At 53.6% G+C, this 17,670-nt stretch overlaps 5 protein-coding genes across 5 annotated transcripts; 3 read left to right on the top strand and 2 right to left on the bottom strand.

Moving 5' to 3' along the window:
• Positions 1-454: 454 nt before the first annotated feature.
• CABS01_10560 (uncharacterized protein) lies at positions 455-835 on the top strand (the record flags this gene model as incomplete). Its single annotated transcript, XM_060543915.1, has 2 exons — positions 455-625; positions 758-835. 2 exons carry the CDS (start codon positions 455-457, stop codon positions 833-835), a joined length of 249 nt encoding a protein of 82 aa, XP_060399117.1.
• Positions 836-1,928: 1,093 nt separating this feature from the next.
• Positions 1,929-2,288, bottom strand: CABS01_10559 (uncharacterized protein; the record flags this gene model as incomplete). The annotated part of the gene is made up of 2 exons (XM_060543914.1): positions 1,929-2,231; positions 2,283-2,288. 2 exons carry the CDS (start codon positions 2,286-2,288, stop codon positions 1,929-1,931), a joined length of 309 nt encoding a protein of 102 aa, XP_060399116.1.
• Positions 2,289-5,128: 2,840 nt separating this feature from the next.
• CABS01_10558 (uncharacterized protein) lies at positions 5,129-5,656 on the top strand (the record flags this gene model as incomplete). Its single annotated transcript, XM_060543913.1, has 1 exon — positions 5,129-5,656. One exon carries the CDS (start codon positions 5,129-5,131, stop codon positions 5,654-5,656), a length of 528 nt encoding a protein of 175 aa, XP_060399115.1.
• Positions 5,657-11,390: 5,734 nt separating this feature from the next.
• CABS01_10557 (uncharacterized protein) lies at positions 11,391-12,608 on the top strand (the record flags this gene model as incomplete). Its single annotated transcript, XM_060543912.1, has 3 exons — positions 11,391-11,625; positions 11,692-12,327; positions 12,562-12,608. The coding sequence occupies 3 exons, from the start codon at positions 11,391-11,393 to the stop codon at positions 12,606-12,608; spliced, it is 918 nt and encodes a 305-aa protein (XP_060399114.1).
• Positions 12,609-14,261: 1,653 nt separating this feature from the next.
• Positions 14,262-17,166, bottom strand: CABS01_10556 (SKT5; the record flags this gene model as incomplete). The annotated part of the gene is made up of 3 exons (XM_060543911.1): positions 14,262-14,395; positions 14,447-16,660; positions 16,710-17,166. 3 exons carry the CDS (start codon positions 17,164-17,166, stop codon positions 14,262-14,264), a joined length of 2,805 nt encoding a protein of 934 aa, XP_060399113.1.
• Positions 17,167-17,670: the final 504 nt, after the last annotated feature.

Raw genomic sequence — 17,670 nt, 5'->3', positions numbered from 1 at the left:
AAAATCCTCTCACACTCGGCGAATTAGATGGTCAGATAGTGGACTGGCTAGGCCAGGAGCAGCGTGGTTTGGCATTGGGTAACCACCGCCTTGGGTGCACCACTACATCCTAATCCTCTGACGGGATTAGCTGATGGTCTGAGAAAGAGTGGACATCTTTGATCGCGGTGTGGGGGTTGTCAAAGTAAAGTCGCAGCGATCAAGTGGCCGACTGCGGCGATGGGCCATTCAGAGCCCTTTTCTTGGATTTTTGGTGTGGGCGCCGCGCTACCGATGTGGAGGGGTCCCGAGGTGGTGGGGAGTCAGTCGTACCGTTCTTGATTCTGGAGTCTTGGTTCTAAGCTTCTGCTTTAGTTACGAGGACTCGAGGAGCAGGTAGAACTTTTGATTGTCAAGTACCTTACGAGTACTCGGCTCTTTATGTAATCGGATCTCAAAGTGGGTCCGCCGGACCATGGAGGGAAGGGGCGCCGCGCCGCACCGCGCCGCGCGTGACCGCCACGATGCCCAGGCGCCCGATCTAAGCCCGTGCATCTTCCGACACTCAACGACCACAGCGCCGAACATCGCCGGCCCCTTGACGCCATACTGGCCGACTTCCCCCAGTTCTAAGCTGGTTTTCGATGTAAGGCCTTAGAAGCCGGTGGACTTCCGGCATCCCTCCGGAAAATGCGGGACCGGTACGGAGGTCACCAAGGCATCTTCCGATTCCAACAGGCGCCGTAGATAGTCGTTGTCACGGCTACCGATACTCTAGCCTCGCAAGACCACCCCAAAACCTCAGAGCTCAGCTGTTCAGTGGCTTATCCTTGCGTCAGCTCTTGTCTCGGTCTGAACGTCACTGACTGAGCCATAGGCACGCGCGCGTCTCAGGATTTCGGTACCGTGTGGAACGCGGATCGTGGATCATCGCGGCCGTCTGTCTTACCAATGAATTGCCCGTGTCAGTTCGAGATCGAGAAATTCACAACCACTGGGAGTTCCGAAACCTCCTCTTCCCCTCCTTTCACCATGCGATAGCTACCTGACGACCTCGTGTCCAGGCTGGGCAAGTCTCAACCTGCACATGGGATGCCATGCCTGCATTGTTCACTACTGAACGCAAATGGGTCATGAAACTCTTGCTTCGATCGTCATTTGTCAAAAAGGCTAGACAGATCTTCAGGTCCTGATCCAGTTGCCACAGCTTGCCGACCCCTCCAGATTGCTTCATGTCTAAGATCTGAGACTTGGCATTCCGCGACCCGCGGCAGGATCGATGCCCAACTCAGTACACCACTACACCGCAAAGTCGATATCGAAACTTGCCTCGAGACAAGTAAGCCTTCGTCGGTCCTCATCCATTGCACAGGTAGTCAATACCTTAAGCTAGCATAGCCGTGCCGCTCAGCAAGCTCATCAAGCAGCCTGCAGGATGCATCACGATATCTCGAAAGACGGGTAATACCCTATCCAACCTTAAGGCGATCGGTTCAAACGACCATTATACGCGTAAAACAAAGTCTAACCAAGGTGAGGGTTTGAGAAACCACTTTTCTTTTTGTTGAAGATCCCGCTTCCAAAACTCCAAATGCAACTGCCATCGAAGGACTTCATACAGTCCAACAAGTTTTTTCCAATCATGAAATCAAATGGGTATAAGGTGCGCCGCTCCCAGATGCTCTAATAAGCCATAGACGTGCCTGGCCACACGACCCCGATTACCGCCTCGTAGATACCGGTACGCCTTAGGAGGATCCATCTCCCTCTATCTCTCTCTCGCCCTGGAAATAAGTTTTCTCGCCCTTCGGTAGGCGGTTTTGGTCGAACAAATACATGATTAGGAAAAGGTTGTGTAAGTTTTTCGGTCGTCTTTCACGGTTCGTTGCCAACGACACCGGAAGACGATGCTGATAGTGATGATGGTGGTGTTGGTGATTGGATGTCTCTCATTCCTGGTTGGGATCGAATTTGGATCGGTCAATCATGTGCTCCCAGGGCACCTCGGTCTTGACGCCCTTCTTCATACAGCTCTTGCATACAGAGGAGTCGTAGTCGACCTGCGTGACCACCACCTTACACCGCTTCTGCGTCTGGCTGTACCGGTAGCACCACTCTGAGGCGCCCGTGAAGTGGTGCCCGCAGGCGTAGTTGCGTCGGTACCACTCGCACATGACGGGCGGCGCGGGGCGGTGGGTGGCGGTGGGGGTGAAGAAGTGTTGATGAAACAGAGAGGGTGAGGTTGGCGGTAGCTATAAAAGCTATCTGAATCTGCTTCGTCAGCATCGGTCTTGTTCTTCAACAGACATCGAAACCTACACGAGGGTATTGTATGTGCGTGTGCGTGTGAGCGTGCGAGAGGTTGATTTAGACTGAAAAGAGGGGACTTGGCATGACAACTCGGTCAAGGCAAGTTGCAAGGGCCGACAGATACCGGTGAGCGAGAGCAGCCTGTCAGACGACGTCCCGAGGTGATGGTTCAAGCGGGTATATGTAAGATCTTAAGCTCAGGTGGCTGCAGGAGCGGGATCGATACGGCTTAAGGGGAAAAGGTCCGAGGGTAAAGATTGTATAGGATCTCAGAAAAAAGGTTGCCGCTTAATACCTACCCTTCCCATCCCTCGATCACATACCCCCCTCCCCCCTTCGATATTCTGCCCACCCTCTATCTGGGAACACTTGGCGGGCGTATGTGCTGGATGAGAAGGCATGGGCACAAACCCGCGGGCCTGGCCCTCGAGAAATCGTTTCTTTTGCGGAAAGAAAAAGATGGGGAATTGCGCATGTACACATCCATTCTGTCTGTGTTGCGTATCGATGATGAGAGTCTGCCAAATTATCAAGGGAAACGGTGGATGTTTTTTGCCCTTGTCTCAAACCAAAAGAAAGAAAAAGTAGGATAATTAGCCTTTACTTTCCCTCTGCTTCTTCTTTCTCTTCTTCCTCATCAACTTCTCCAAAAGCAATCAGTCGTAACCTATTGCTCTCGCTCCCCTCCCCAAGGGCCCTTGCGGAAAGCTGCTGGCACGACCAGGATCCGTTTGTCTCTCCTCGTGCCGTTTGCCGCATTCTTTTTCTTTCGGCCGTGGCCAGGCAGCCCCCAGGTTGTGTTTTCAAGACCAGACTATGCCTGGTTGTCACTGACGACACGGGTGGAATGAGTTGATTCGAGTCAGCAAGGTACGAATACCTACCTACCAGGGCATGGGCAAAGTGCCATTCTGCCCAGCGGATTTCCTTGTTGCAAGGAAGGACTAGAAAAAGGAAAGAAAAAGCAAGTATCCGATCCACGAGCTCGGAGGGATCACAAATGGTTTTTTTCTCATTTTCTGATGTTTTCCTTGCGACCAGCCTTGTTGGTCCATCTCTCCCGGCGCTACCACCTTCGGAAGACGGCAAGCCCAGCGAATAGGAGAGGGATTCAGTACTTTTCTGATCTTTGTCAAAGAAGGGACTCGAAAAAGATTCGATAGTAACACTGTAACGAGCCGCGCTGGGCACGGAGCCTCAGGCCAATGAGCCAGAGCTATGGGCGGTTTGCGGGCGGGAGTGTAAAATCTCACCTTCTGCATGAATCCCTGTCTGGCATTTCCCCGAGAGACGTGCGTGGTATCGAAGATTGGGCAGCGAGATGAAGGGGAAGGGGGAGGGGAGGGGTTGCGCCAGGCTTGCTGTTTGATACACCTACTACTGTGTAGGTAAGGTACGGATACTGGCACACTAGGGCTTCAGGCACCATGTTTCTCTCTCGGTTCCTCCCCAAGAGAAGAGGAACTCTCACAAAGGTGGCGCTGTCATGCGGCGGAAACGAAAAAGTGAAATGTGACGGGCGTCCCGAGATGGGGTATCCGCGCGATTGGGGCGGACGATCGCCCGGGTAATCCACCCCGGCGAGGAGACCAGGGTTGTCAACATTCCTCGAAATGGGGTGTCCACAGAGACGGGGCGGAAAAAGAAAGCATTCCGTAGCAAGCGATAGCATGAAGCGAGGGACACCCACCACCTAGTCTACGCTCGCAGCAACACGGTAGCACGAACTGACACCATACCATACCGTTACATATTTCGCTTCTCCTTGCACGTATCGCTGTTCTTTTTTTCCCTCTTTCTGTGCAACCATGAGAGCAGAGCAAAATCTTCAAGGATCACACCCCCCTTATGACGCTCATGCTGAGATAGTATGACGGATTGCTACAGACACACATACACACACCCTTCTCTATGTCACTCACACATACTTACCTACCTTAGTGTTGCCAGTGACATATATGGCTGAATATCTGGCTGGATCTCATAGTAACTGCATAAGACCTTCGAGCCTTGCCGAGAAGAGTAAGACATGATGGGGGACAAGGCACGCAGAGCCAGAACTGGGGTAACGGGAGGGACATGAGGGAGAAGCAAAACCTTGCTATAAATGAATTGTTGATCCATCTTATTGCGGGCAAAAAAAATACTCCAGGAGACTTTTTGGAGGGGCGGCCGGGCCTTCTTTTCCTTTCTCTCTCCCTTGCCCTGAGGATCAAAGACAACAAGCTCCAGCTCAGCTCATGCTCTCCACCCCATTCCCGTTCTGTCGTCTCTGCAGCCCAAGCCAGCCTTGCCAATTTTAAAGAAGTTTGGGACGTATCCGGTACGTACGCAGCCAGCATCAACATCGGAACAGCCCGTTTGTGTCGAGTCGTGCCGTGTTGGTCCGTCGGTGATGGTATCTAAAGAGATCCTTGGTCGCCAGGAAGGAAAGCCGAAGAAAGCAACTCGGGGTGGATACAAACAGAAAACAAACAGGTCTAGAGTCTGCGACTTGCCGACAGATCCTAGATATCCTCGCAGCTGAGATGACGACAGATCGATCGCTAAACCTCGTGAGCTCTTTTTTTTTACCATTTATTTCGTTTTTCACTCTTTACTTTTTATTCGTCTAGCCTTTTTCACGCTTCACCCCACCACCCCGGGTAACGGCCACACAACAGGACTGACACTCACACACTCTCCGTCTCCCAACACTATCCACCCGAAAGCTTCAAATCAGGACCAACACAAACTAACATGCCAAACGCAGCCTCGCCCGCCAAGTCCCCGTGACGCAGGTACTCACCCGCCACACCAAAACCACAGGAAACACCATCATCGCGCTACAACCTCAACTATGCAGCTCCACCCGCGCACCAGCACGCCCTCGGCCTCGACGGTCCTCCGCGACTTCCTCAACCAGGCAAAATGCACCTGCTGCACGGTGCGCGTGGTGGAGCTGACCAAGCAGCGTGCCGTCGTGGAGTGGGGTTCCGTCCCATACTTCACGGCGCGGGGCCAACGGGCCGAGTTTGTCTATTACACGGCCGAGCGCGTCGCCGACGTCCGGCCGGATCTTCTTCGGACCTGGACGACGGGACGTTCGGGAGCGGGAGCGGGAGTGGGGCAGCAAGGCAACGGCAACGGCAGAAAGGAGGAGACGGCCGAGTGGATCCGCGACCGACTCCGCGATAGCTGGCTCGTCGAGCAGCTCGCGTACTGGGTCGAGTTTCTCGAGGAGTGGAAGTCGTACCGCGAGTGGTATGTGTACAAGCCCGAGTTGTTCGAGGGCAAGGAGCCGGATGTGCTGAGTCCTGGCTGCGAGGGCTGCGTGAAGCCGCATTGGCCCGGCGGGTTGCGGCGACGGGCTTCATCTTGCGCTTGAATATGTGAGCATGGAAGTTCACTTGCGGTGAAGGCCTTTTTGGATATGGCATTGGCGCTTGCCATGGGATCATAATGGACGGACTGCATGGTGGGCAAAAAACAAAAGGGAAGCGGTTAACAGGGCTGGAACCGAGGGGCTCGCTTATTCGTTTCTTTGGGTGGAAAGTGCTTTATTACTGCGGCTAGTGTTTGAGGCTTTGGGACTTACAAGGTTTTTAATCATCGTTTGTGATATCATTTCTCACCTTTGAGGGATTCCGGGAAGGTGGTGTCGTTGGACCAGGGGGAGGGAACTAAACGGGTGATTGGGGGTGGCTGCATGGTGAACGGGCGAAAGGTCTGCAACGAGACGAGTCGGTATGTTTGCTTCAATAACCAAGTAGGTAGCCGTAGTATTAGCTTAGGTAGGCAGGTAGAGTAATTGCAAACGTGGGTGATGTTATAGATATGTAGGTGTACACGTCCAACCCGTCCTGCTTCGACTATTTTCAGCTGTGTCTCCGTCCATGGACCCGGGAGAGCAAACATCGTCAACACCCGCGCTATAGCCCTCGTCTCTCCGTACCATCCACACCTTTCTTGTCAGATCCAAGACTTTTTTTTGTAGAGTTACAACCAAATGACGGTCCCCACGATGCAGTCTTCCCGCGCGCCCGCGCCGGGCTCGCATACCAATGGTCATGCCCCCGAGTAACATGTCCCGCATGGGAGAGACAAGGGATATAAGTAACAAGAGGCGGAGAGACTTCAAGATGAGCCAAGACAAGCCATGGGTGGAATCCCGGCCGCGGAACCGGGGACCCCTCATTCCCCGAACAGATTCTCCCCCATGTCCCTGTACTTTTCGTCCCTCCCCTGCGGCAGATCCCCATCTCTGAACCTGACCACCATCCATCTCCCGAATACGTAGGTAGTGTAAGCCACGTATGGGAGCCGTCGAACACAGAATCGTGGCGCCTACACGAGTAAGTATGATAGACTTATCAAAAGTAGGTATGGCTGTACGAGGCAGTAAAAGAAGGAAACATTACTTCACTCAGATCTCCAGATCTCTTATCCTTGACGGCACCATCTGATCATCCCGATTCAGTAATAATGATTCCAAGCAGTATGTCACTATGCCGTCCACCTATCACGGCATACCATGCTTCGAACCCTCGATTCGGAACTGCATCAACGTCCTGCCCGACCTCTTGGTCCCTCGCCCGGTATCTACCGTGCGATTCTCGTTCGACCAAGGACTTGGCGTGCCACGCCTTCAACGTCTCCCGTCACCCTTCATCCCAGTCGTTCCTCATATCCTCCTGGTTCGCCTCCCAGTCTGATTCACAACAGAAAACTGTGCGTGGCAATGACATGGTGTATTGCCGATCTTCAGATGCAGGTTGGCACGTGGATAGAGACATTGTTTGGGTCCACGTTTGCCCGCCAGCCAGCCACGTCAGAAGCCGTTCATCTACGGACGTACCCGCGCATCGATCCAGCGGATACTATCGAAAACAAAATTCCATTACTGACTCGATCGAAACAGCTCAGAACGTCATCAGAGAAGTCAAATACATGGCTTCTATCCCGGAGCTTACCGTCCTCCCGTTCATAGCTTCCTTTCGTTTCCTTTCTTTTCGATATCAAATCTGGCCGCCCCCTTTCCACTTCATTCCCCCCTACTGCCCTGGTAGACTACCAAGCACTTTAGATCGGACGCCGTCTAACGGGAGCTTCCGTCCTGTCAAACCTTTTCCATACATGGTGAATCTGGATCTGAAATCGCCATGTTTAATATTTGGGCTCCCTGAACGCCTTCTCAACGCCTCTAGTTGAGCCTCAGCCCAACCGCCTCCTTGCCTCAAGAGACGTCACAGTCTCCTAGTTACCCCCGGTGCTTGAGTCTCGGATAGCGACATGATCGATCAACCAGAGATGATCTTGAACTGCTTCAGGCCATCGTAACCGATTTCATGTATCAGCCACCTTGAGCCAGTACACCAGGCCCCCAAAATCCGAGACCGAATCTCTCTCAATTCTTCTTCCCTCCAAAGACAGGCAGAAAAACTCTGGTTAAAGAAAAATGCAAGAAAAAGCAATTATCTCGAGGATTCGGAACGCCGTCCTACCATCACACACCCCTGCTACCCATCCCTTCATGAGCACATATCCCTGCTCATCAGCAAGGATCATGGACATTGTCCCCAAAAAGACACATCATTTTCGCAACATCTGTGCGTTGTTTTGTTGGCGCCGCTGTCCTCGGGACCCCCCCTCCTTCGGCTGGCCTTGCGCTCGCATGCCCCGATCTTGGGATCTTCATCTGCCCGCCACGTCCCCCCCTTGGGCTTCCTTTCTGGATACTCCGTCCACTTCGGCTCCGCGGTGCGCTGTCACCCTCCGTCGTCATTGGCTCGGAGAAATTTGATACCGACTGGAACAAAGCGTGGTCGGACATTTGACCATATCGATCGTGAGATCGCGAGATCTCTCTGTTGCTGTTCCCTCCGTCTGGAATCGAGCCGTGGTGGAGGGGAGTCATCGAGTCGTGAACGGCGGCATATGTGATATTCTACCGATCTCGATGGCGGTGACATTTCTTAAACCGGAGGCTCGCTGCATCGTACACAGTGATGTGGCTGGATGGGCTTGCATTAGATGATCCGTCAAATTTCTGCCACTCCCCCTTCTGCAGCATAAGCATCCCGCATAAAAGCCCACGCAGACGGACGATGGAAAGTCAGCAGCCACCATCCTCACCCACCGTCTCAATCCCACTCGGTTGTGAGATCACAAATCGACGCCGACTTTGTGGACGTCCGAGGTGGAGGGGGAAAGAAGCATAAGGTCGCATGCCTCAATGCCTTGTCGTCGCGCCGTTGTGCGTACCCTCGCGTCGATGATCGCCCGTGCATATCTCACAGTGCATTTCTGTCTCGTGTAATTCATGTGCTGCTGTGCCGCATGCTCGTCATGTGGTCTGTATGTGGGCGCGTCTATCACCGGTCTGGCAGCAAGGCAAAGAGAGACTTGAGACGCGAGACAATGACAGAGGGAGACAAGACATCTCAGTGCAGGGGGGCTTTGCCATTGTGGGATGAACAGGTGATCAAACACAGACAGGACTACGAAACATCGGATGGCAGGAAGACCTCCATCAATGCAATAGAACCGTTCTGTCTCCGCCGTTGTACCCAAAGACCTTTTCTCTCACGCGCGCGGCCTCTCTCTATCTGTTGTGGATCTCAGAGCATGAGGTTTTTCTTCCTCCCCTCGAAGAACGTTCTGCCGAGTCCTACACCACGCACATCCAAGTCACCACGTCCCTAGCATCTTAGAATGTGTCTGCCTGCCTCCGAAAAGGAGTTGAAGGTGACAGGGTCGTGTGAGCGGTATTAGTTTGGTACCTATGTAGTCTGGCAAGAATAAGCAATGAAAACGCAACCCAGCCTTGCTAACCCCGTCGAGGGTGTAACCCCTCCCCATCCAGAAAGTTTCCAGAAAAGCAACAACCACGTGTGACGATGATTCGAAGGATATGATTCCCAGAATTCTGCCAGCGCACAATACTCCGTACACCACGAACTGGACATGTCTCTCTACCCAGTATCCGTAATCTCGGCCATGTATCGCGGCATCGCCGGTTCGTGGAAGCCGCGGATCAAATGCTTTCCCACCTTTCCCCCCCTTCCTTTGGAATGCAGAATGCCGAATGCAGAAATGACAAAAGGCAGAAAGGGAAAGAGGCGAGAGTTAAGAGACAAGGAATAAAACGAAACGTCTGAGATTGGAAAGTTTCAAGTGAGACGTTCCGTAATCTCTTCAAAAGAACTCGAGAAGAGAGAGACTCGTTCCCTGCAACCCGCCATCTCCGACCTTTTTGCCTGAATAATACCCTTTTCTTTCTTCCTTCAGCGCTTTACCTTGTCTCGCCCTGCCCTCGACAAACAGGCCCTCTCGTTGCTTCTTCCGAGATACCAAGACTCATCCAATCTTTTAAACTTTTTTGACCCCTTCACTTCCAAGTTCCCGCTCCTCCCCGGCTCGTCGCCCCTTCACTCATGTCCATCCGGCTCTGCAACTCCCTCTTACCCGGCCGATGATGCCGGAGAATTATCGATATCGAAATGGGTCGTTCACGTCAGAATCACATAGTTCGTCCGTAGTTTTCGATGACCAGCCCATCCGTCGACCGTAATCGGCGAGAAGTTTACCAAGATCTGCCCCGGCAATACGGAAAAGCAAAACGAGTTCGACCGTTACACGTAGTTCGCTGGGCTGGGATGCATGCATAAGAACTTTTCAATTTCCAGCCCAACCCTGTGATCCACTCCCTCCCCGAAAAAGAGATTCTCTTTCTCCCTTTTAGCCCTGGCCCTGACCCTTACGCAAGGCACGGGACGATCCCCCCTTCGGGCTCCGGGGGCCATCTTGCTGGTTGCTACCCTGTGTTGCGAACTATCGGATGACACGCCGGCCGTACCGAGGTCGGTCGAGTTCTAGATTTGAACCTGCGTGGGGGGAACTCCCGAATGGTACGGGACGAAGAAGATGAGTGTCCATACTCGAAACAGGATCACCAGAGTCGTGAGGTCATCTATCGATGAGTTAATTTGAGGGCTTGATCTCGAATGGACTGATGCTGACGGCTCTGATGGTAGGCTTTGCCAAAGAAGAGTTGGGCCCGGGAAGGCATCTATCTACGCGGTGGAAAGATTAGAGATCCGGCATTGAGCTTTCCTACAACCTATAGATTCTCTCATCCTTCCACCACGTCGCATCTGGCATTGAGTTGCAATCTTCCTATCCTTGACGTGACTCGTATCGTCTTCACTCATCGATTTGAGGTCTCTTATTGGATACGGGCAGAAGTAGTGAGTCGGGCACCAATGAAGGGCCAGAAAGACTGGTAACTGAAGGACTGAAGCTGCGATGAATAATTCTTTATGTCTACTCATGACTGTCAGCGTCTGTACACAGCAGGCTAGTGCTACACTGACTACGTTTTCGACTCCCTATGGACGATGTCCCGAATGACCATTTCCTTGCTCATCGTTTCACTTGGGTGCTAGATACAACGGAATGGTACTCGTACGTACATGAACAGTTTTTTCCCCAATCATCAGAAGACAGCCGTCGGCAAGTTCACGCGTCACCCACTTTCGGGGGTATAGGTTCTCTTCATATCACTCCTCGACCACAGCTGATTGTTTTGCCTTGCAGTCTAGGCTGCCAGGGTCGTCAGAGGAAACCCTTTCAGACATTACTTCAAGGAAATTGGAGCCTGGCTGGACGCGGTCTCAATCGGATTACTGTCAGTTCGAACAATTCGGTGTGGCGTTCGGCTCTGAAGGTTGCCTCTGTCTTGGCATTTTGACGTCTGCCAATGCCAAGCAGCCATTTCCCTCCCACTACGACTGGCCAGTCATCCATACATGTAAATTTACACCACGACTAGAAGTGATATCGCAAGTATCACATAGTGTCTGGGCGCACGTAATGGTATCACGTACCCCAGATATCTACCGGGCGTAGGGCTGACAAGATCGGCAAGATCTGCTCCGCCCGGGGCGAAAAACGTTTCCTCGAGAGCCTCCTCTATCTAGATCTCGAAATCTTTAGGTCTCTAAATAAAAGATTAAAGGCAAAATTGCACATGATGATTCCACGGGCTACAACACATCTCCAGGTCTTTTCTTGTACTCTATCTCAACTTCATCATAATCAATAGAAACCATCTGTCCAGAATGAAACTCCCCATCGTAGGCCTTTTATTCTCACGCGTTTCTGCGCCCTTTAGCTATTGGAACGACCGCGCTCAAACATTCGGAGCCTCACCGCCCACGGTCTTCGATAACCAATCCATCGAGATTCTCCAACAGGCAATAGCAGAGCCCAACGCCACGCGTCAAATATCGTTCCGCCCCTTTGAGGTCTTCTCAGGCAACGCTCGGCTGCTCGGACAAGACGAATGGACATGGCGTACGATTCTAATTCCCTCTTCCCGACACTGAAAAGTACTTGTGTAGACTTACATCTCACCACCAGGCGTAAACATATCCGACTTCAGTCTTCCCCACCTCACCCAAAACACCACAGAGGCAAACCTAGGCCGAAACATCACCGAACCGCACTACATCGCCACCTCATACTCCCTATCCTGGCCCCTCGGAGGAAACCTTTCATCCGGCGGTCTCCGCGGCTCTGATTCTCCCTTTTGCGTAACGTCTCTAGACGTCGAGTTCTCTCCCAACGTCACCAACCTCTGGACCGAGGAGAATGGCAACAGCACGGACTGCGAACCCGTCCTAGGCGAAGCATGCCTCGAAGCCCTCCACGCCTCCGATAAATCCCTCACCCGAGATAGCTGCGACGGAAGAATGCCCTCGTGGAAGACTATCCCGGAGTGTAATACCACGTTCGGGTATGGTGCCGTGATTTATGGAGCTAGGACGAGTAACCTCAACCCCAACGTAACGAGTAATTCCACCCCAACGATGGGGGAGAGCACGTCGCCGGTCACAAGTGGGAGTGAGATTATGGGGTTCGGGAGCGGGTTGGTTGATGGCGGGGATGCGAGGCAGGCGTATTTGAATGCTTCGAACCGCGTGCAGATTCTGATTTTCAATACGTGGGTTGGGGAGGAGCGGTTTAATATCAAGTTGGCGAGACCGAATATCCATTGTATGAGGGTAAATTCGACTCGGGTTGCAACGAGCAGCGCATTTGGCTCGGTTTCTTCGAGTCGTGGGCTCTTGTTGGTTGCTGCTACAGTGAGCATGTCCATTTTGCTAGTTTAGCTTGGAGAGACATGAGAATTCGGGAGTTTACTTGGAAGACGAGTAAATCAATCATTATCTAATTTGAGTGCTCAAGATACCACACAGTGTTTCCGCTCCTCCACTAATCTTCTCCGAGGTTACCTCTCGTTCGATGTTGATACTCAGGCGGAAGAGGCGCCGTGAGAGAAAGACTGAAGCAATAGTAGAAAGGAGCAAGATTGAACGAGGAGAAATTCAACATCGCACTGCATGGAAAGCTTTGCACTCTTAACCGGTATTCACGATGTACATCTACCGCGAAACCAAGATCCAAAAAGGCAAAAGAGTTCACCCCCCCGGTGGCGAACGGGGGCTACATCTCTGGCGCACATGCTGGGATTTTTCGTTGACTCGAACTCGGGACCTCTAAGCCTTCACCGATTAGGCTGTTCGTGGACTTCAACCACTCCACCACCCAGCCAGTTTTGACCTGACCTCCCGAAGGGAGGCGCCTGCTGGCTGGTGACAGGAACGGGATAGAGGGGGGCCATATACCCTTCCCGTACATTCAGATGGAAGGTAGGTGGGCAGGTACCTCGAGGGCCTTCCTTCCTTCCCCTGATTCATCAATCTCGTCTAGAGAAAACGGGATCTCGTACATGAGGTTCAGGTAAGATAGGGTATTTACTAGGTACGACGCGGCGGCTCATACATGGATACGCGGTGAGGCTTACACATCAAATTCGTAGCGAATAAATCGCGACCTACTAAGGAAGGTTATTCGTGCCACTATCAGGATGCGAATCTCCTACACATCCAGACCATATGCTTCCCCCCCGGGACCATCCGCATCCTCCGGACTGTCGTCCCCCAAAATTCGTCCCGTGCCGCACGAAACTCCCCGCCAAAGAAACATTCCTCGCCGCCTATCTTACCCACCAACCTACTTGACCTTAGTAGAAAGGACCATTCTGCCTCGCTCGGACTACCTCGTACTAAAATTGGCAAGTAATACAGCCAAGGAACCCTCATCGTCCCACACAAACCATCGTAACCCCGCGTTTTCGAGAACCTCAGCCTCACTGCACACACACGACCCGAGACCGAAACCGAACGAGACTCACCTGTTGGCAGTCGCAGCTACAGCCACTCTACCCTCCCCCCCTTTTCTACGGCTCCGAAGTGAGATGCAAATCGCCTATGGAGAATCAAGCAAATCTAAAGTCATTATAATCGAATAGTTTTGTTAGGGGAAATCGGTAGGGAAGAGGGAACTGATTTCACTCGCCAAGTACCTCGTACGCAAGCAAGGTAACATTGATTAAGTCTTTAGCTTCCTGTAGTAACCTCAAGTTAGGAAATAAACCAAGTGTTAGAAAGCAATAGAGCATCAAAGAAGACGTTGATGAATAATTATATATGCTAAACGCCAAACATTGGCTGTATGAGCCATGTCAACCTGCCCTCAGATGAGACAATGACATGAACGCTTGAAATCCAGCCCCTCATCAGAGCCATTCTCATTCCATGGACCTGTATGGGGAAGAAGGAGAATATGAGTGACCTCCCTATCAAACAAAGGAGCCTCCCATCCAATGGAGGAAATTAGACTACCATTTGTCCAGAACGCCTGTTGTGGCTTTCCCCCATTCTCTTCCTTCTTTCGTGAGCCTTTTCTTTCCTGTTCCGTATAGATCAAACATCCTGTTGTCGGTTGATGCCGTACAAGTACACAGAGTTGTACCTCGTCGTCGTCTCTTCATCCTCTGTTCGTGGTCGTCGTTGCGGTCGACACAGGAACCCAGCCCGGACCGCTCGTATTACATCAAGTTGTTGTATTGGGTCATGCCTTGCCGCCTACATGACGGAGCACTCGCCCTCTTGTTGCTTGCCGATCTTGCTGCGAGAAATACGCTCGCGCTGCCGGGGTCCGTTCTTGCCGGCGCGCTTAAGGTCTTCGAGCCGTTCACGTGCCTTGGGGAAATCTTGGGCTGTAAAATGGGTCAGCATACATCGCAAACACACAAGCAATTGCAACTTACCAGCTGCTCTCCAGTACCATCGCTTTGCATCCTCCATGTTGGCTGGCACACCAATGCCCACCTCGGTAAAGTAACCCATCGCGTACTCAGCCTTGGCCAGACCGGCCGTGGCAGCCTTGCGCGCCCACAGGTAAGCCTCGGTATCGCTCTGCTGCAAGACGTTATCGGTGCCAGTAAGGTACCATCCACTGAGTGACAGCTCAGACTGGTGCTCGCCTTGCTGAGCTGCGCGGGAGTACCACATAATGGACTGGCGGGGGTCAACGGGGCAGCCCATCAGACCATACTCGAAGGCGCAACCGAGACGATATTGTGAAAATTTGTAGCCGAGGTCAGCCGCCTCTCGGAACAACTGGAAGGCATAAGCTTCGTCCTTGATAATGGCATCATTGGGGGCTGCAGATTCGTAGAGCAGACCCAATTCATGCAATGCGTGAGGATTTTCCGCGTCAGCTCTTTCCGCAGCTCTCTTGAGCCACCCTACAGCTTCACGCGGGTTCTTTGGCTGGCCAAGAAGCCCCTTGAGCAAGATCATGCCAACCTTGTACATGGCTGGCGTATCGCCGAGCGTGGCAGCTCTCTTATACCATTGGATCGCCTTGAGGGGATCCTTTCTTGTGCCGCCACCTTCTTCGTGGCCAATCTCACAGCAGACTGCCGTCCTGTACGCCGCAGCCGCATGTCCGAGCTTAGCAGCCGACTGGTACAATGTGAAAGCCTCCTTGTTATCAGGCTCAAGTCCAAACAAGCCACGGCCTAGGCAGTCGGCATAGAAGAACATTGCCTCAGAGTTTTGCGCGCTCGACAGCTTCTTGAGGATCTTGTTTGCGTCGGCAAGGTATCTCTCCCGGGCACGGGTCTTCATCTTCGGATCGGCAAGATTCGGGGCCAGAACATCGGCCGCCTCCACCAGTCGCTTCGCCAGTCTCATGGCAGTCTCTTGATCATTCGGCGTTGACTTGACAACCTGGCGTAGACGCTCTAGCTCTTCCTGGGTAACGGGTGTTGTTTCTTGAAGCGAAGCCTTGCTAGGTTGCTGAGGGAGCATTTGCTGCTGAGGCGGAGGTGCGCCGCCAGGACCGGCAGGAGGTGTCGGCACGTTTACGCCAGGAGCGCCGGCGTAGTTGCGAACAGGCGCGGGCTTGTCATTCATGTTGACCATGGAATTCGGCATGTGGCCAGGTCGGACGGGGGCCGGATGAGATGGCAGAGAATCGGGGCCTCGGTTAGGAGAAGGGCCTTGGGGCAAGCCAGGACGCCCCATCTGCGGGTTCTGTGCTTGGTCCCAGCCGTTAGGTTGGTTATACACGTCCTGGTAGCCGTTGCCCATAGGCGGCATCGGAGGAGCGTCGCCGGCCATCTCAAACACAGCCTGCTGCGACTGTCGGAGATCTGGCTGCGATTTGGTCCGACTCATCTCCGGAACGCGCTTAGCGCCCGGCTGCGTGTGTTCGGCAATGCCTGGGCGCATGTGCTGTTCAAAAGAACCACGAGGAGCATGTGATGGTGCCCCATTGTAGTCGGGAGCATCGTGATGCCCATGGCTGTGGGCGCTTTGATTACTCATGCGAGAAGGTTGGTAATAGGCGTCGTAGACATCGCCGAACGACGCCCTAGTATCTCGGTATCCGTCCTGATCGCCTCCGAACTCTCCATGTCCCCCATACCCTGCATTCTGAGGCGGAGGCAGTTGCTGCTGCTGTTGTTGCGGCGGCGGTGGCATCGGGTTTGGGGGATACATGCGCTGCGGTGGCGGCCGATTTCCTTGCGCTGTTGAAGGCCGAGGAGGAACACCACCACGTGGCGGTCCCCCTGGGCCACCATATGTGTCCTGGCGTGGCGGAGGCCCGCGCCTTTGCGCTTGGTCGTTGGCCGGCATGGTCATGCTTCTAGAAGGCGGACCGAAGTCGTCCCTCGGAGGGCCTTGCTGGCCGTAGCCATCTCCTCGGAAGTCTTGTCCGTAACCTGGCTCAGGACCACGCCGCGGGTCAGAGTAACCACGGGGTGGCGGCGCTCTGCCATTCGGAGGTCCACCAGGAGGCCGCTGCTGGACAGGTTGGGATGAGATGTCGATTCCGGCCATCTTGTTCAGAATCGCATTTTCAGCATCTAGGTCCGTCTTACGGCCTTGTCCTGGAAATGACGGGAAAGCGCCACCACTGAATCCCTGGGCGCCAGGAGGACTGATCGGCGCGTGTTCTCGAGGACGGTTTGCTAGGAATGGTTAGTATACAAGGGCACGAATGGCACGCATGCAACTCACCAGCTGGATCTGAATTGGCCGATCGCTCATACGGAGCGGGACGGCCACCCCGGCCCATGGGGAAACCTCCTCGGCCTGGGGGACCGCCACCGCCACGAGGCGGGTATCCGCCGCGAGTGCCATCTGCGGTCGGAGGACGTGCAATAGGACCACCTCTTCCCGTTTGAGGCGGTCGCCCTCCTCTTGGCGGGCCATTGGGCCCTGGGCCGCCACCATAGTAATCCTGCGGCGGGTAGCCTTGATTCGGCGGCGGACCTCTGCCGTAGTTGGGGTCCTGGTATTGACCGCCATAGTTTTGGTCGTAGCCGCCGTCATCATAGTAGTCGTAGCCATATCCGTCCTGCTGGTAGTTGTCATACTGCTGAGGAGGACCCCGCTGCGCTGGGCCGGGGCCGGGTCCAGGACGAGGCGCGGGAGGGCCACCGCCATAAGGACGCTGACCCGGATATCCTGCCATCGTCTGCTATGCCACCACTTCTCGTGTCGGAATCGTGTCGTGGACTTTTCGATTTCAGTGGCGCAATGTGCGGGTTTCGGTCGAGTGTGTTTTTGGGGTGTATGTTGGGGTAAAAAGATGGGTGGTTCGAGGTCGGAAAAGTGTTGGTTTCGGTAACAGCTCCTAGGCGGCCCGGGATCGCATAAGGTTACCGTAAAGGAGAAAATTAGATGTAGCTCCACAGCTTTGTGGAATTGGACAGACTACAACAGGCGCATAGCTGACGTTGACGAGAAGGCCAAGGGTTGGCGGGGGTTGTTGTGGTCTTGTAGGCTGGGATTCCGCACGTTTCGGCTCAATGTTGATCGACAGTTTCGGCGGGCCAGGCTATGCGCGAGAGCGGACGATTCGAGTTGGTATCCGGGACGAGAGAATAGTCCACTGCAATTTCGAGGGGTTCGGTGCGCGCAGGACGGAGTGAGCCGAATTTCAAGGGGAGTAGTAACCGATGGAGAGAGAGGGACA

Source organism: Colletotrichum abscissum (assembly GCF_030869225.1).
Source record: "Colletotrichum abscissum strain IMI 504890 chromosome Unknown Scaffold_27.1, whole genome shotgun sequence".
In the NCBI taxonomy this organism is placed as follows: domain Eukaryota; kingdom Fungi; phylum Ascomycota; class Sordariomycetes; order Glomerellales; family Glomerellaceae; genus Colletotrichum; species Colletotrichum abscissum.
This window is presented reverse-complemented; position numbering and strand designations above follow the sequence as displayed.